General features: G+C 42.0%; 2 protein-coding genes across 8 annotated transcripts; one reads left to right on the forward strand and one right to left on the reverse strand.

Moving 5' to 3' along the window:
* Positions 1 to 1124: 1124 nt before the first annotated feature.
* On the reverse strand, positions 1125 to 6948 carry LOC118215532 (IST1 homolog). Of its 6 annotated transcripts, none has more exons than XM_035396423.1 (10): positions 6801 to 6948; positions 5937 to 6037; positions 5526 to 5706; positions 4890 to 4977; positions 4621 to 4704; positions 4390 to 4500; positions 4109 to 4288; positions 3870 to 3980; positions 3296 to 3329; positions 1125 to 3132 (listed from the first exon to the last, which is right to left on the reverse strand). In XM_035396423.1, exons 2-10 carry the CDS (start codon positions 6022 to 6024, stop codon positions 2966 to 2968), a joined length of 1044 nt encoding a protein of 347 aa, XP_035252314.1. In that variant the 5' UTR covers positions 6025 to 6037; positions 6801 to 6948; the 3' UTR covers positions 1125 to 2965. The 6 variants fall into 6 exon arrangements, with proteins under 6 accessions (XP_035252314.1, XP_035252316.1, XP_035252315.1 ...); XM_035396425.1 differs by having other exon boundaries at positions 5937 to 6076; positions 6801 to 6936; XM_035396424.1 differs by having other exon boundaries at positions 5937 to 6101; positions 6801 to 6925.
* A 468-nt stretch (positions 6949 to 7416) lies between these two features.
* atxn1l (ataxin 1-like) lies at positions 7417 to 19246 on the forward strand. Of its 2 annotated transcripts, XR_004762790.1 has the most exons (4): positions 7417 to 7709; positions 8857 to 10027; positions 11561 to 13386; positions 14345 to 19246. XR_004762790.1 is itself a non-coding variant. In XM_035395721.1 (3 exons), the coding sequence occupies exons 2-3, from the start codon at positions 9002 to 9004 to the stop codon at positions 12950 to 12952; spliced, it is 2418 nt and encodes an 805-aa protein (XP_035251612.1). In that variant the 5' UTR covers positions 7417 to 7709; positions 8857 to 9001; the 3' UTR covers positions 12953 to 19246. The 2 variants fall into 2 exon arrangements, 1 of the variants encoding a protein (XP_035251612.1); XM_035395721.1 differs by having other exon boundaries at positions 11561 to 19246.
* The last annotated feature ends 185 nt before the right edge of the window (positions 19247 to 19431 follow it).

The raw sequence follows: 19431 nt of genomic DNA on the forward strand, positions 1-19431 counted from the left end.
CCTACATCATTTTCACCACATGCAGTACCATATATTTACAATGGAGGGTAGAAGGGTGAAGCTGATGTAGGAATAAATCCCATGCATTTTATAATATGGCGGGTGGTCTTTATTATTTTTTTAAATATGACAAATTCTACAGGTCCTGGAGCACCTGTTAAGATAGACATCATGAACACCAGTATGAACCAAGACATTTAAATAACAAAACAATGCCCCCCCCCCCCCCCCCCCCCCAATGAGCTTACAAGATTTCCATTTTCATTTAAAAATTAAACTTTTGTGTCATTTTTGTCTATGATATAAGGGTCACAGATGCAAAAAATGTACACCTTACCTTCTTTTTGTATGTATCCTGCATCCAGGTCCTGCATTTCCATGATTCAGCTGGACAATGTCACTGACATTCAGAACAAATCGGTCTACTAGTCTGCTTAATATCAGGTATGATGATTGGCAATCCTTGTTCACCTGGTGATGTTACAGATAGAACAAATACACTATTCTCCATTAGATGTATGTGATGTGGTCTGCCTCTCCAATATTTTGCAATTTAAGGAACTTATTTTCATCCCTACACACCCTCTCAATCATACACAAAACTGCTGTTCCACCCATTACTGTTAAACTGTCACAAAGGTAGCAAATGTTCTACATGTGAGAGACATGACCACCTAATTACAAAAAAAGATTAGCACTATTAAAATGTCTCAGTAAAGAGCTAATATCCAAAAAAACTTGAGGCACACAATTTAAGGCCTATTAAATGATACAGATGAGACATGTAGGCTGGCAATCTCACTCTCCTGCCCTGAAATACAGCTTCAACTTGTGTGTATATATAGCCTGCCCTCTAGTGGCACTGATGATGAAAGCAAATGGTCAGTCATAGTTCTTTCAAACCTTGATTAGATTTAGGGATGAGAGGTCAGTGATTAGAAATAAAATACATTTTAAAAATGTTAAAGATAATTACATAAGGATCAGATTTAGTCAAAGGTCTTAGGTAAATGATGAATTTATGAAAGTGCCAGTATTAGAACTTAACTGACACTGTGATAAATCACAAAAGCTATACACCACAGTAGCATCATGCGTGAAGAAAAATGTGCCAGAAACGTCAATACTTATAAATATTTCCTTTATTACACCCAGGAGAAGAACATCTTATTAGACAATGTCAGTTTTCTGTGACAATGTGTTTTTACTACAGAGCTTATATTTAGTATCAAACATTTAAACGTAACACTTCAAAAGGTGGACCATATGAAGATTACATTAGTAACAGCTTCTCAGGAGTGTTGTTTAAAACTCAGACTCACTAAACAGATCTAAAGCACAGGACTATAATCTGGTCACTCAATTTGCAGCACAGAGTAACAGAGCAACCACAAACCATTATGCTCACAATAGCACAAATAAAATGAAAATTTTAAGTCACCAAACTGTTTGAAAACCCAAAAGAGCAAAAAAATCAAGCAAAGTAATATTAATCTGAATTGAGTTGTACAATATTTTTAAAAATAGAAGTTGCTCAACTTCCAGGAAAATAATATTATGGAAAATGAGAAAAAGCTGACAAAATAGTCACAGGTCCAAATCTGAACTGCCAAGGCCACCGATGGGTTATGTTAAGGATTAATCTTGTATTAATCAGATACCATATCATTCTAACTAGGGCGGTTAGTCTATTATCAAATAAAATGTTCTGGTTTCTGACAGTATGCTCAGATTGCACAATGTGCTAGTGCTGTTATCTGATGTGTAGTCCATGTGTAATACACTTATATTCAATGAGCATCAGATTGGCTGATTTTTTAAATTTTTTTACAACTTTTAAAAACTCAAATTGTGTATAATATAAGCGTGATCATTAACCAAAAGACACCAAAAAGGGGCAAATAAATTTCAAATTAATATAGCAACTGTATCATTAATCAAACACTCTGCGATGTTTTGGCATTCAACACCCTGTCTGACTGTACTGTACCTATCTCCCCTGTAAGGTAATGTATGTTAGCAGCTTTACAATGTGACCAGTTCAGTGTAAAAGAATGCAAGCTATGCAATAGTGTCACCTGAGCACATCTGAGCCAAAGAATCCCATATCTGATTATACATATCACATTACCACTGGAGTTGGGCAGAAAAACACGCTTTTCCAGTCTGGGTGTCCAGTGACTCACTTGCTGAGATGAGGCCAGGGAGATCTGACACTGACTAATAGAACTCCCTTAAAACACGTGTGCATGTGTGTGTATATACATGTATGGCACCCAGTTTGTACTGCCATCGGGCCCTAAAAATGACACTCAAAACTGATGAAATGTTTAAATGGTGGGAAAACACCAGAAGCTTAAATTGAAATATTGAGTCAATTGGGATTCACACTCTCTGCTCTAAAACACCCACAGGGTGGAAGTAGCCTCCATTTGGGGTGTCATGTTTTTCACAAGGTCCCCACAGTGCGTGTCCTTTTTCACACACAGACAGATCTGGCCAGCTTTTCACTTTTCACAAGTGTGTTTGTCTGCATCACAGTTATCGACCGCCTTTTGAAGTCACTAGGCATGCTGACTTAGCTTTACAACTACGCTACATATAGCATTAGCATTATACATTGGAGCAAATTCTATTAAAAAGGCCATTATGCATCCAAAGTGCTCATAGAAAAGGTTCCTGTTTGATGATAGTGTAGAAGCAGCTTAATTTTCTAAATAGGTACATTGAGACCCACAGTAGGTTTTTCCTTCTCATTGTACCTCAAATGTTCCTAAAGTTCTGTGAATAAAATTGTTCTGAAGAAAAGCTCATCTTAATTCATTAAAAACCTCCCCTGCAATCAGAAAGATGCCTTTTTGTGTTCAAATGAGGTAAGGTAACATAGATATCTGTTAGAATAAGTGAGGGAATATTTACTGCAAGAGTTTGCAGCCTAAACTGAGTTGAGAGATTGGCTGGAGGATTAAGTCTTCTTCTTCAGTTCCTCAAAGCGCCGAGACAAGTCATCAAAATCAATGTCATCAGAGGGTGCAGTATTTCCACCAAAGGAGGAAGCAGGGAGTGTGTCGGGAACTGAGGGAAGCTCAGGGAGGGCAGTGTTGTCATATATCTGGGAGGAGGGACCAGGTCCTGTGGAGACACACGATATGTTTTAACGGGTTACTCTGCACAGGGTACAGCATGTGCTTGACATCCACAGTTAAATGTCAGTGCTTAAACATAACTCAGAATGGAAATTCCTTCTAACCTCATCAAAAATATGTAATGCATGATATAGAGATGATGAACTTACCAGATTCCTGGGAGTGAACAGAGGGTTCGTCAAACTGAAAAGGCAGAAATATGTTAAAGCTTGTCACATTTGTCAAGTCAACTGCACTGTCTGTCAAGGCAAGTCAATTTTCATGTTGTACATTTTGTACATTTTACTCTCCAAATATCCAGATATGTAACAAAATCCAGTCAAAGGTCAGGTAATTCATATATTACTACTGGCCAGCCCTCAGGTCACCAGCAGAAATATATCAGTTAGTATTACCATTGCTGCATGATTAGATTAACGAAAAGCAAAGAAACTTATCCGCAAAAGCATAGCTTATGGGGAAAAAAAACTAATCTGACAAATAATAAAATAACATACTGTAAATAAAACCATGACAAACCCAGGAGAGTACAATGGTTAGTAGTTCACAGGTCTTATAATCCATGAACCATGTCCGAACATAAATTTGGGTCTGTTCTTGAACCAGTTAGAGAAATGTGAAAACAAACAAGCAAACAGAGGAATGATGCCAAACGTCTCATTCCTGAAAGGTGAATGGGCTGGCTGTCCACCTGTCTGGGGGCAGGGGGGCACTTTCACTTACAGACACATATTCAGGGGGGTAGCTGGGCAGCTGGGGTGGCTGCCCTCCTCTCACTTGAGGCTGGGGGTTGTTAAAGCCATCAAAGTTGCCCACAGGGCCATTGAAGGGCTCCTGGAACAAAAAAATACATTTTACAAGCGGTCACTTGACACAATCAATCAGAATTGGAGGGATTTATTGAAGTCCTTAGTGTCTGAACCCATACATTGTGGTCCTGTGGAGAAGAAAGGCATTCTTACTGATCCTTTGGCAGGTGGATAGTTGAAGGCAGAGGGTGTGGGCATGGGCATGGGCATTGGCATTGGCATAGCTGCAGATGGTGCCGTGAACCCTCCACCACCCCCACTTCCACCGCCTGGCTTCCTGCTGTCACTGTCCACGTCTATGAGGTCAGCCTCCTCACCTGGGCACACCTCAGGCTGTGGTAAAAACAGAACGTTACAGGAAAAAAAAACATAGACATCAGAAAGGTAACACGTGCAGCACGTCTACAGAAACGGAGGCAGTCTGCCCTTCTCACCCTGACCATGGCGTCTGGCTCGTACGGCACATTGTAGTTCTTGGCAATCTCAATGAGGTAGCGCTCCACCAGGATCTTGGGAGGGGCCTCTACGCTCAGCTTGTGCATCAGCTTCAAGAGAAAGTGGAGACAGTCACAGAGGTACTTTGTGCAAAGTACACAGTCTTTAAGATCAAACCGCTTCAGTTTTACAACTAACTGCAAAGTACAACACAAATTCTCAAAACCTACCCTGTCATTGACAGTTCCAATCTGGTTTGTCCTACATAGCTTGCCATACTCCTTGCTATATTTGGCACACAGCTGGTCAGACACCTGGTTAAAGAGCAAACTGTCAGCCCATCCCAGTTGACACAACGCAATTGCATTCCTAAACATAACATCAGCATCCAGACAACCAATAATTTGCAGAATTGTTTTTTCTTTCTGAGATTTACAAATTATGCAAATATGGAGAATATTTATCCGTTATGTAATATATAGCACAATAGCCTACTCACAATTTTCAGCTCAGAGACTTCAGACTGCAGGCGAGGGGCTGCCCAGATTAGAGTGGACACTGCTTCCTGTAGACCAGGGTCGAGCTCTCTGAGGATGAAATGAGAAATCAAGCTGGTCTAAATAAGGCTAGGAAAGAATGAGTGGGGCCTCATTGTATTGCATCCAGTTAAAATGCTAGTCCATAATCCAGTGATGTGCCCCATGGCTCAGTACTGAGTCCTGAACAGATCAGTCAGGCTGGCAGGGATGTCCACAGGGTAATGCACCGGTGTCTCTGGTTACAGTTGGCTGAGTTTTCCCTGCCTCATCTTGTAAAAGTGACTCCTCAGCACTGGTGGAATGGGAGTCTGAATTCTGCCATTTCTAACTGTGCATGAACTGTACTCCTTAGGCATAATGACTGCATGGGTCAGAGGGTGGACCCCTGTGGGTTAAGAAGCTGGGGCTAGCAACATACTTCAGAGAACATACTTGATCATATGTACATTCCCAAACTGAGACGGGTAACCGTAGCAAAATGACAGGTCTAGAAATATGACACGTACATTGAATGTAAATTGGAATTATGTTAGGTTCACTAGTTCATTAAAGGTACAAGTGAGAACTTATTGTAACGTCAGACGTCACACACTCACTTCATTGATTGGATGAGGCCAAAGCGAGCAAGCAGCAGGTCACAGTAGAGTTCCAGAATCTCCATGGCCTCCACCAGGTAGTCCTCCCTGATTATGTGCTCCACACGGATTCGAGCTCGCTCATCCTTACCTGCTGACAGGTAATCCGCAATTTCTTTCCGTGCTTTCTGAGCGAGCTCAGCTGCGAGAAAACACAAGCGTTTGTAAAAACTCAGATTGACAGCATTGTTAGATCTTCGGCAATGTACTGCTCACAACCGTCAAAGCGTGTTGAAGACCTGATTTTATAGCTGAAGCCATACAATTGTTCACAATATTGCACTGGTTCTTCATTGCCATTATTTTTAAATAAATGCACAAGAAAAAAACTCAAAAACAATGCTCAAACTGTAGCTTTGAAAAGATCCTCACTTTTCTTCTTTTCAAGGAGTTTAAGGCGGTTGATGACCAGCCGAAGATTGACTCGAAGTCTCTCTGCTTTGAATCCAACGCCGAGCATAATGGAAAGCTCACTGTGGAAAAGACACTGCCTTCATTCAACAGGTACAAACCTAATGCAAAAAATGACAGTCAGACCTACAAATAAAATAAGAAGATTTTATAGTTATCTGTTAAACTTTCAAATAATTAAGACAATGTCAGCTAGCTAAAATGTAGGTAGCCTGCTTAATTGCCGGCTACCTACATTCTTTTTTTCATGGTACCACACACACACACACAATGAATGATAACACAATTACAATAACAAACACGTTATCAAAGAAATGTAAATTTAATTAATTTTTTCTTCGAATAGTTTTTGATTTAACGTTAGGTTTTCAACAAGCCAGGTACATAGGGCAACTAGATACCTAGCTATCTAACGGCTACTTGGCTAATTAGCCTAAGCTAGCTGACAAGCTATCAACTATCTGGTAACGTTAAACTAAATACTGCATGCTAGCTTGCTAATACAGCACATGTTTCATAAGAACGACAAAACACGGAGCACATTCACTAACTGGCCTTAGAAACAAATGAAACCTTTGTCCATTAGGACTAGCTACATTGTCTAATAACAATGCGTCTGCTCAAGCAGGAAGTGCTTTTCTAAACTCAAAAATGGTAAACATCTTCCCAGCAGCAAAGCTAAATTGGCTAGTGAGTTACTTGGCAATCGTTAGCTTTCTACAAAAGCTTATTTCTTCAGACAAACCATGAAAAAGCAGTTCTCATTAACTAACGCTAGATGACCATTAGGTTAATATAGAAAAAAACACCGATGCATTACATTACCTGCTTCGCTGTTAAAATATTCTTCCGCAAATGCAGTTATGACGCCCAACGCAATACGACAAGGCAAGGATCAATTCTGCGCTATGCGCCGACTAGTGTGTGTGGTTGAGAGTAAAAGGGAGCCGCGATCCAGTTAGTCCACAGTAGCCTATATTAATTATTTGGCACGCGGTTATCCGCGGTGTCCTACAGGGCCATGTCATAATGGCTAAAACGACAACCCTGTCGTTTTTAAGCATGGTACGCGCTATATATCATATTCTCCTTGGTTTTTCTTTATATATAATCTGAGATTTGTATGCTTATTTTTCAAATAAAGGAAAATGTACTTTTGGTTTCTACATTAACGAGGGAAAGCCCAAGCATGTGTGGTATATTTGTGACATAATGGCACCTTAATTATTTTTATTGACTTAACCTAGTTTGGCAACACAAGTCTGGCTGTTATACGAATTGAATAAGAATGGATTTCATTTTGCATTTGGAATTTCCCGTAAAAAAAAAAAGTTATTTTTACTGAAGCTGCACAAGTGTAGCGCAGAATTGATCCGCGTTTATGACCTTATTCAGGCAGCTTGGAATTCCCCACATTGCCACTGAGGTGAATGCAATCAGAATCGTCAGTTGAAGGGGTGCTGTTACATTTATTTGCATTATTTAAATTAAATTTAAATATGGTAAGATTTACACAGTCCAGTGATTATCACAGGATTATCACCCCCAATCCCCCCAAAATCCTACAGGAAGCTCAATACACTGACGTCATCCAGGGGCGCCACTAGGTTTTCACGTAATAGGCTGTGAAATGGGCACAAATTAACATCTATGTCTGATTTGTTAAAAAAGTAATCATATCAAGTCCCAAAGGACCACAAAACACTGGGTACAGCACCACAATGACATGGAGAGGTAAGTTAAAATTTATTCTGTGCATCAGTGATACAATTAGACTTGTTAGCAACCACACTAGCATTAGCCAGCCAAAGAAAACAAGTGATGATCTATTTCGAAGCTGCAAACTAGCAAATGACTAAGCTTACATCGATGTTCCTCGATGCATTTTCCCCTGGCTGTTAACGTGGTTTAATATGTGGTCTATGATGTATAAAAATAAATACATTTTTATAATGGTTTAAACCACATAAAGTACTTTCTTTACATTTTAAAGCTACATTGCTAACCACCTACCCACAACCTACATTAGTTCATGAGAATTTAATCAGTGAGCTGCAAACCACGTAGCGTTAATGTTAGTGGTGCAGTAAATGTTGGCCAGCAAGAGCTAAATTAAGCGTTTTTCGTCAAATCTGGATTCGTTTCAGTTAACTAGTGTTGCCTCACTGTTCAATATAAAGCGTGATGTTGGCGTTAGTAGTTCAGTAGTTAATTTACTTGGAACTGTATAAAGCTGGAACATAACGCTTGTTAACAAACATTAACCTACATAGCTAGCGAACTGATGCTGCGATGTTGGTAATTGCTAACATTATCAAGCGGTTCATAAAGTAGGTTATCCCAAGAAAGAGAACCAGTTCAGCTTGCCTCTTTGGATAGACTCTGTTATATGTAAAGACGGTTTCTCCAAACGCGTAACATGTCATTTTACTAGCTAATTTAAAACTCGGATGCACTACAAAGTTTGCCCATCTAGTTGGCCTGCTTTACCTTTCTTTTTGGCAAGGTATATACAGTGATTTCCACAATTACACACCTTTAATAAACACGAACAAAGTTAGGATAAAATAAATTAGCTATACTGTATGCTCAAATTGGAAAAATGATATACTTTTACGCTAATATTGTCGGTCAGAGAAGATGTTTGACAAGTAGGCCTAGTAGGACACACAATGGTTTCCTCTATCAGTGTGGTTTTTAAATGAAGTAAAAAGTATGGGGAAAGGCAAAGAGACAAAGAATAGAATTGGAAATCCTTTGCAGTGTATTATAATATTACTGTTAGAAATTCTGTTGTTATTTTGTTATATTCTGTTATTGTAATATTACCTTTTAATATTATCTATTATATATACGAGCGTCACGGTGTCTCTCTCTCCAGGTGTGGCGGTTGACATCAGCAGGAACTTTCCAGAGCTAGTTCCAGTGGCACAGTCTCCATCCTCCCAGCTGGCAAACTTTGCCCTCTGCACACTGCAGTGAGACGGAACCCCCACTCCCCCCCACAAACACCGTCCGGGACTACCATGAAGCCCACGCATGAGCGCAACCAGGAGTGCTTGCCACCCAAAAAGCGAGACCTGCCAGTCAGCAGCACCAGCAGTGGCACGGGGGGAGGAGGGGGTGCGGGTGCGAGTGGAGGGGATGAAGGCACTCCCACTCACAGTTCGATCGCTACCTGTAGTGAAAGCCAGGGGGGAGGCACAACTCCTGGGGAGTGGATGCGGGTCCAGTCCAGCCTGCAGTACAGTGCAGAAAATGCTGATGGCATCAGTGTTCCCGTTGACCAGTACAGCATGCTCTATAAAGTAGCCCTCCCCTCAGTCACCTACTCCCCTACCAACCTTCACCCGGTGTTAAGCCACATCTCTCCTGCCTACACTGTCCCCTCCCCACTCCTGCAGCATCCTGGGATCCCCTATTCCCCTCTTGGATACGCCCAGATCCCCCACTCATCCCTGCAGTTTGTGAGTTCCCCTTATGCGGTTCCTTATGCTGTTCCACCCGGCTTTGTCCCCAGCTCCCTGATCTCCCAGCAGTCTGCCATCCCACAGGGCCCCCATGTCTCCCACCTGGTTCCCTACCCCTCGGTCATTCAGGAGGGCGTGGTCTCCCCTGCCTCTCAGCCTCCGACCTCGGCCCACGCCTTCGCCAAAGTGGCCGCGGCCGGCAGCGTTCCGCTGGTGCTGGCCCCGGAGCAGGCCGCAGCCCAGCAGCACCTGGGCCCTGGGGGTGGGCTGGCTGCTGGCGAGGTCAGCCCCAGGGGTGTAACGGCCTTCTACCACCACCCCGGCTCCAGAGCTGTCTCGGTATCCACGGCAACCGCCTACAGAGAGGCACGCGGCACCCAGGAAGTCAACGGCGGAGAGGAGGGAAGGGGAGGGAGGGAGCTGCTGCAGGACTCTGTGTACTCCCCCAGGGGTGTGCGGCCAGCACATGTTGCGCCCGGCTCCAGTGCAGCAGACAGCCCGCAGGACAGGCCCCTCGGGGCCCGCAGATACGAGGAAAGGGGCTCGCCAGGCCGCCGCAGCACTCCGGACACGGACCTGGAGGTGAGTGACAGTGTCCACGGCGAATCAGAGACCATCACTCGCTTAGTTACTGAAAGGCACAGTTCTCTTCCTGATTTAATTTCCTGTTTTTGTCATGTTTTAGTAGTGCACAGTCAATTAAAAACATGTGTAGATTGCTGAATGCAGGATTGTATGTCTGCACAATGTTTATGTGGCATTAAAAAATCTGTTTTCAAGCTGCCACTGTCACAAATGAGGTTTCACAATCTCTACTGTAGTAGCCATAAGTACGCAAACAAAGGCTGTTCCTCTGCTTAAATGTATCGAGAGCCTTTGTTCAAGCAGACTTGTATCAGGGTTTGGATCTCCTGAGTTGATGGTAATGGTTTTGCTTTTCCTGGTGAGCAGTCTAGTGGAATTCGTTTTTTTTTTATTGCTTCCTAAAATGACAGATGTGGGTGTAGAATATTCTCGCAAGCAGAGTGAAAGACTTCCTTTGGCTCTGCCCATGGAGTTACACGGCCAGGTTCATCTCCGTGCTCCATTCCACTTCCTTCCTCATTGACCGGGGTGTGTGTTGTGTGTTGATGGTTGGGCAATCCAGACACTGCTGGGAAGGAACGGAGATTGCTGTCTGACTTGTGGTCCACCCAAAGCTGAGCGGAAACCAGAGTGTGGTTAAGGGGACCGGGGGACCGTCTAGAGTGGGCGCTTTGCAGAAGTCTATTTGTGTCTCTCACTGAGTATGAGAAAAATTGAAACAGTTATGCATTGCACTGTGAGGTTTAATCTCTTGCATTCATTTGAGTATTTGTTAGTATTTATCATTGTGCAAAAGCGTTGTGTGTGGGGAGGAACATTATAGTGTTAAACAACTTTGCGTTGCACAATCGCAAATCACGTCTGCCTTGTCATTTTCCTGCATTAAATTAATTGTTGCCACATGGTTTTTCAGAGAATGGCAAAATGTAATATAGGCTGCCGTTTGATTTTCCGTTCCAGGTACTGCACTGCATGTCATTAAAAATACATAAAGCTGTGTGAATAATCAGGACGTACATCCTCTTCAACACTGTGCTTAATTACGCTGTAGCGCAACACTCATTATACAACACAGCGTTACTAAGTTGTTTCTGACTGGCTGCTAGCCAGTTAGCTTGTGAGACTGCCCACAACAATAAAGCAAAATTAGCTTTCTGGCTATGTTGTTAAATTGGGTTGTGGTCTCATATTTTAAAATCCATCCCCTCATTTCTATAAGATTGACTGGATGCCACGTGCCCCATGGTGGAAGAGACAGTCCCATAGACTGTTAACACTGGTGGACAGAAATTTATTTTGAAATCAAATTGTAATTTGGCATAATAATAAATAAAAAAAAAGTTTTACATTTGTCTCAATGCATTGTACCCTCTACTTATTTCACTCTGACTTCTGACATTGAGTAGAAAATGTCATATAAGTGTAAAGTTTCTACTTAAGAAAATGTTTATTTTATGGAGTGTTACTCAGGAAATGTTGCAAGAAAGGGCACAATTGGCTAACTGACCACTTCCTATCTTCATCCTCAAGGTTCAGCAAGTGGTTGGACGTCTAACTTCTCCTAACCAAGGTATGAGTGGGGGCCATAAAGAGGAACCACTGGGCCCCCTGAACTTGTCCCAGAGTTCCCAGAGGAGTTGGCAGGCCCTGCCAGCGGCCTGTGTGGAGAACATGGTGGGTCTAGGCAAGCCTTTGTATGAGGCACACCCAGCAGGAGCCGGTGACCCAAGAGTAGCGATCCATCAGCAGCTGGCACAGCCTGCCCGCCATGCCGTGATGCTGGCCAATGGGCAGCCAGTTCTCGTCCCCCTGGACTACAAGCAGCAGCAGCATTACGCAAGCCTAACCAATGATGTGGTCACCACTGCAGCAGTCATGCCGGTGAAGCACTCAAAAGCTTTCGATTCTCCAGCCCAAATGCACCCCCCTGACAGGGCCCCAGTGGAGCTGGCACACCAGCAGCTGCAGGTGCAGCCTGGCCCTGCTGTCCCAGTCCCAGTCCCTCTTGCTCTCCCTGTTCCAGTCCAAAGCCAGGCTCCTCCGTCCCTCACCCAGAATCCCTCGCACTTCATGAAGGGAGCCATCATTCAGCTGGCCACTGGGGAGCTGAAGCGGGTGGAGGACTTGCAGACCCAGGACTTTGTGAGGAGCGCAGAGGTGAGCGGCGGCCTGAAGATCGACTCCAGCATGGTGGTGGACATCCGTAAAAGCCAGCAGAAGCCGGGCCTCATGACCCTGCACTTCACTGTCGGGGAGCAGCAGAACAAGGTGACCATTGACGTTCCCCCCGAGCACCCTTTTTTTGTCTTTGGACAGGGCTGGTCCTCATGCAGTCCCGAAGGCACAGCCAAGTTATACGGGCTGGCCTGTCACCACTTGCAAGTTGGGGATGTCTGTGTGTCTATTGCTTTACAACAACCACAACGGCAGGAGAAACCACTGCTTCAACAGCAGCAGCAATCATCCAGGACACCCACCAAAGTCAGTTCTACCACCAGTGTGATCACCCAGTCCATGGGGCCACCCGCTCCCCAACATTTAAGGCCACCAGCACAGTGTAGAGCAGAGAGCAGCCACCGGGAGAGGGAACGCGGGGAGGAGGAGGAGGAACCCATGCAGGTAAGGGGCGGGGGTCATGGGGACACACCCTCCCGCCCAGACAGGACTTCAGCAGAGCACACCAGAAGCCTGAGCAGCAACTATTTGCACACGGAAGGCAGCCCCCGAACAGTGGCTGCGATGAGGGGGCTGTCGTCATCGATAATCGGAGCTCAGAGGCACTGGTCAGTCCCTAGCTTCCAAAGATATGGGACCATGGATGAGGAAGAGGCCCATCTTTCTTCATCAGGCTCCTCACGACCCTCCTTCATCCCTCAGGAGGTCAAGTTGTCCATCGAGGGGCGCTCTAATGCGGGAAAGTAGCAACAGCAGTAGCAACCGCAGGAGGAGGCTGTCTGAAGAGTGAATGCGTTAAATGAGCAGAAAATGACAGGCAAAAACGGTAGCTTCAGAATATTTGGGATTTTGCACACTCATGAAGGTTAGAATCTCTCTATGAATATGTCATGATAACAGTTCAGAATCTTCTGTGGTCAGGCCGGCCTGGGCTGGAGTTCAGTTGACTACACAAGGTGTTATCATGACAAGAAAATAACACGCAAGGTAACCAAAGTTTGGTTCTTTGGTAACAGGTTTGGTTATGAGTTGTTCACAAGAGCCCTGAAAAATGTAAGCGTGGGCCCCTGCTTGACCTCTGCTTAATGGACAGTTGAGGACCATTAGCAGTGGTTACAGTATTAACCAAAGCCTCCACAATCTGTGTGCTGTCCAGTGGATGGGTTCCAGTCTGATCTGAGGTAATTATGGCGTTGAAGAGAATCTCCTCACCTTTGACCAAAATCACACACACAAACCCAAGACTGAACAGAATGTGTGGCTGCACTGGGGTGAAGATAGAGTAGTCTGTCAGACACTGATTCTGGTGAAGTGATAAAATCACTGCACCTCTTGTGCTATAAACTATGTGGGGGAATTCTCCAGAAAAACCTTATTTTTTAATCTTGCAAATCATTGGTCATTGTGTTAGATATTGATTCCATATTTTTTTCCACATTTTCTTTCCTTTAAATAATTTTCCTTTGCCAAAAGGCTCTCGGTATGTAATGGTTTTTGGGCACATCTCTCAGATTAGATGTTATGCTGCTGCTTATTGCACTTGCTTCTTCTGTGCTACTCCTCAAAGTGTGACTCTGCTAAAGTAGTTCCCTGCTTGGCACGGGGCACACATGGTTTCAATTGTGGTGAATCAGTACCAACAGACTTATGCCCTCCCCTAACACCAGTGTTTACAGTCTGTGTATGATGTGCCTCATCTTTCTGTTTGTTTCTTTACTGTTCCTGCATTCCATTAACACATCGGTTGTTACCCTTTATATAGAACTCACTGCAGTATGTTCACAAATCACAATGTACCCACCAAGAGTGAGTGGAGGCAGGGCCTTCAATACCTCATTTCTCAGCTTAGCTGCTGACTGTTTACCATCACGAAAATAATCCTTACCAAGGTAACTTCAGTAGGACTAACCTAAACCCAAAGATGGAACACAGAGCTTTTTTTTTTGGCAAATTTGCCACTTGCCCTACAAATTCTTTGCTTTGAGTTGGTCTTTTTGAAGTTAGTCAGGTGAGGATTCTTTTGTGCATTTGTCCTGGCTGTTGGACACTAGTCTGTTCTTCTTCACAGTAGCTGGCCTAAATGTGTCTGGCACTGTTTTTGGGTTGTTTGCTCTTGTTACATCTTTGTCATGTGTGCAGGATTAGGCCTCCACTGAAGTCATCCATCTCTTCAAACCATCTTCAAGGATCTGGGGCTAGGGGTGATTATCTGCGTGCTGGATTTGGAATTATGTCCTTAAGATCCAAGTACCATTTGGAAACACTGACTGTAGTGTCATGACTCACATGTGGTTGGAAACTTTGTGGAGAAGAACACCACTGATAAATCTTTTCATTTCCTGGATGCTTAATTACAATTATCATAGCAATAGTTACTCTTGGGAACAAGGCTTGGTAAGGTTTACTCAACTTGTTGTTTTTGGTAATGTTCAAATATGGACAGCAACTGCAGTACTGGTCAATAAAGCTAAAGCTGTGCAGTCTTTGCCCAGCCTTGTTTTTTTTTATTTTTTATTTTTAAGAGATGCAGTTTTTTAAACTGGTCTTTTAATCAGAATATGCAGCTGACACTTTCCCTTTGAAGTGTTGGGTTGAGTTTTAGGAGGTTTTCCTGTTTAAAAGATAAAGGCAATCAAAGCTCTCTTATGGCATTCCAAAGATCCTTGGAATGAACTATAGTCTTACATGCAAGCATGTCTAGCAGAAACCTTAATGGCCCCTTATTAACGGTGATAATTTATTGCATTCCTTTATAGTTTGATATGTTTTGAAACAATTTTAAAAAATCCTTTTCTGTGGAAGTGATCTGTGAGTGGTGCTAAAGCTTGTTTTGTGTGTCACACAGTAAACGTTAGCTGGCACACACTTTTTTGACTGATTTAGCATGAGAATCTTTTTTTTAAGAAACTGATGTCTGTTGCACACTGTTTACGGTTAAAAAAAGAAGAAGAAATGCTGTATGTGCTGTTTTCTAATGCAGATCTTTCTTTTATGGTTACTGTAAGACAATTAAGAACAAGTGCAATTAGGTTCAGAATTGACGTTCCTGCACATTCCCAACAATATTGGTATGAATCTGCATATTCCAATTTTCTCTTTACTTTTTATTTTTTACCTTCTCTGTCCTTTGCAGCATTGTCTCTGTCTGGCTCATCTGCCTGTAGTTACTGTCCTCAGTCACTTTCCAAATTACAAACGATAAACACCAGCATCGGTCTGGTGCGTTCAGTGTCAAATAAGACCTCTAATAGCAAAGAAAAAAGTCAGCATTATTTATCATGGTTTTTCATCAAATTCTTGAAGTGTGGTAATGTGGAAATGCTAAATGTTTCTGCAGTTGTTATATATGTGTAAAATGTGTGCGGTGTAAACAGACTGGTTTACAATTAGGCTATATAAGATTGGATTCCAGTCATCACTCAGACAAACTCAGACCTGTTGCAATGCTAGCCATGGGATATATGTTTTCTGGCGAGTTTGTCAGTTACAAACCTGAAGTTTGTCATTCGTAAGTTGCTGACCTGAAAGTGGTCATTGGTTATTCATGTTTTCATTTTGATGAACCATTCTTGGCATATAAACATAATCACTGTAGGCGCTAGTTCATACAGGGTTATTAGTACAGGCTGGCCACAGTTTAAATCTTTTGGTGGCTTGTACTTTTGACAAGGTGGTACTCAAATAATTTAAGATGTCCTACTTTAAAACAAGAGTTATGCTAATGTTTTCCTCATACAATACAGTATCTGCTTAAAGTTTTGGTGTATGCTATGCAGTGTGAGACCTGAAGTATCCCACTGTACTTTGTCCATCCAGACTAACTGATAAAATTGATTTTTATATACAAAGTTATGCGATGCAATCATTGTGCACCAACTAAATCCTATTTATTTCATTCCTAGGCACCTCTGTCGTGGGCCTTTTGGGGTACTGGTTCTTTAAATCCATTACAGATTTAGCACGAGCTTTCTTTAATGTTCTGTTACCTCATCACATAATCAACTTGCTCTTACTGCCTGTCTCAGATATAACGTTCACAATATCTTTCCTCTTGCCATATTCAGACACAATGCGGCAGTTTAAAGAAGTGCATTGCCTGCTTGTAATTTAAAAGGCTTTTTAACATCAAAGTTGATGTGAGCTGCCCTCTCCCCTTCAAACTGAAGTTTATTTTTCTGGCCTCTTTTGCTTCCCAAGATGCTTATCTTGAACAGTCCAAGTACTCAGGTCGGTATTGTTCCTTTGCATGCGTGGAAAATGAATGCACATTGAGGAGAGCAGGAATTAACGGTTTTTGGTCTTGCACCTCCAAATCATATCAGCCTTCAAATGGCTCTCAGAATTAGTGCTGTCTCTTTTTTTAAAAATTTTTAAATTTTTTTTGAATTTTTAGCTCTTTAGTATTTCCATCCACTTAGCCCCTTAGTGCTGGTATATGTCTGCTGCGGTCTACTCTCTGCTCTGATTGGTGACTGCACTTGGTTGAAGCTGAATGAATTGAATTTTCCAGATTATTTGCGGAAAAATGAAACCAGCTTTTAGTCGATTGCAAGGGCTGCCAAAATGATCTCGGTACAGCATGCGCAGTAGAAAAAGAAGACTGATAGCCTACATTTTTGAAATGGCTAAAAGTAGCAGTGATTTTTATCGGGGATGTGTCTGCTTTCCTTCTGTAGCTGAAGTCATCGATCTTATATGCCAAGAACCAGTAGGATTTGATGGGAACACTTACTAAGACATTGCTGACGTCAGGAGGATTGATTCTAATTTTACCTTTCATAATTTAATCTTGTCCTCAAACCTCTCTATGTGAATAGCCAGTCTTAACACACTTTTTCAGCTATGTTGTCCATAGTATTATTGCCCAGTATAATGTTTGATAGAATTAGTACCAGACGTTGTCTGACTAAATGTGTTTTCCTTGGGTTTTTCCTAGCATATTTCCCCCAGGAAACCTGACCTTCTTGGCCATTCAAGTGCTATACTTATTGATTCAACGGTCAAACAGGTACTTTTCCAGGAAGCAACTGAGAAGCTAGCCACAGAAACGAAATGACTACACAGTTGTTTCATTCAGCAGGTCTCTGGTGGCAGATGGGCAAGCACCATCTGGTGTGTGTCACAGGCAGCTGGTTACTGCTGGTGACGGTGAAAATCCTGCACTGTACCGGTCAGTCAAAATTCTGGGTTCAGGAGCTGTGCTGTGGGTTACATTTCGGTACCTTGCTCAAGGGTGCAACAGCAGTACCCAATCCGGGATTTGAACCTGTAACCTCAGCGACCCTCAACCATTGTCATTGCTTTAGCTGTGTGCTCTCTTCTTTAGTTTTCTTGGAGAGGTAACTGGCTGACCATGGCCTCAGGCTAATGAGTGGAATATCTAGCTCTAATACTACATGATAGCTGCAGACTGTGGGCTATTGCTACTTCTCTGCTTGTGCACAGAGCACCGTAAAGACACACAGCTTGTGCAGACCGGGCGTCTAAGGGTGATCTTGGATTCTTATTTTTCATCAAACACTTAATTTCCTTAGACTTGTAGTGATAAAACAAACTGGTGGTCATTTGTAGGGGTTTTTCCATAAGATCATGTATAGAACCATCGAAAAGACAACCAGCAGGTGAGCATGTGCATGAGCGCATGCTTAGGACGTTTCTTAAAAAAAATATTATCAAGCTTGTCAATAATGCCTTACGAACCACAACATACATGTGAATGATTGGCAGGTGTTTCTTTTTTTTTTTTGTTCTTCCCCCTCAATATATTACAAGAGTCCTTCATTAAGCAACGTTTCCTTTGTTTTTATATTGTATGAAAGTTTTAGCATTTTATATAGCTGGCTGATAGAGTATATGCATAAGGGAAAGTGAAGGTGTTGGCTGAGGTGCGTTCGGTCTCTGCACTTTTGTTTCCACAAGATTTAATGGACAATGGTTGTGAAGTTTTGAAATGGGGGGTAAAAATGTGGCCAACTGTTCAGTCATGGAACAAATGGTGTGTTCACACTCAAAAGTTAAAACTTAAGTTAGTTTTTGGATAGTTTTTTTTTTTTTGGGGGGGAGGGGGTGATTGGGTATTTTCACAGTGACTAGTATTTTGCCTACTTTTTTTTTTTTTTCATTTTTGTTTTCTGGGAAATGGTAGAGGAGGTTTTGTCCGCAGAGTGCCAGGAATGGTTTCAGACTGAGAAATAGGAAACCAGTTGAAGAAAAAGACATTTCCTGCCAATTTTTTTTTGTTTTGTTGCCATTTCAGAAAAAGGTATTTACATATACCCTGTTTAATGTAAACATAATGTCCAGTCTTGCGTTTGTGTGACAAAGAGCGGACTCTTCCCAGTAGTGATGGTAAATGTGCTGCTTTGCATATTAGTAGATCTTGTGGAAACAAACAGCATTTGTTCAATTTAGAAATGGCTCAGAGGAAAGTTTGCATATAACCCAGTTGAAATGGGGTGATGGGGCAGCTAAAGTTTGGTTAACGGTGTTTGACTATATCATGAGAGTTTTAAATTAATCATTTGTAATATCAGATTAAACTTGTACTTTTGGCACTATGTGACACTGCTTTTATGTGATGTGTAATACACTGATAAGAAAGGACATCTTTAATGCATAAAAACTGCAAAATATATGCAATGATGTATATGTAATATGAATCCTCAAATATAATCCAGGTTGTGTAAACATTGTATAGCAAGTTTTAATATCTTATGGCTGTACCAATATGTATTAATTCTTATCGGAAGCCTTATAGTTGTGAACCCAAAGTGCTCCCTTTTTCTAAAGTACCGTACACCTACCTGAACTTTCAAAAGCATTAATAACTATATTTTGTTTTATTTGTACTCGTTTTGAATAAATTAGATTTGTACTGTATATTTGTACTTTTTTGTGAACTTAGAGCTGAATTGTTTTTTTGTTGCTGTTTTAACACAATGTACTTAAGGACACAAAATATTGTATTTTTACTGTTACAGCTAACTTCTTATGAAATATTGCATTTATCATGTTTAAGTAAACACAGTATAATATAATATATATATGCTTAATCTTCTGGTGTAGTATTTCTCTTCTCTACCATGTGTGCATACGTGTGTGTGTGCTTGTGTGTGTGATGCCCGTGTGCTTTATAATATCGCCACTTGTTCTATAATTTGCTATATAATTTATAAAATAGACTAGTCTTATTCTGATGGGCAGAATAAGCACTACATTAATATCAA

The sequence above is a fragment of the Anguilla anguilla genome, chromosome 16 (assembly GCF_013347855.1).
Source record: "Anguilla anguilla isolate fAngAng1 chromosome 16, fAngAng1.pri, whole genome shotgun sequence".
Lineage (NCBI taxonomy): Eukaryota > Metazoa > Chordata > Actinopteri > Anguilliformes > Anguillidae > Anguilla > Anguilla anguilla.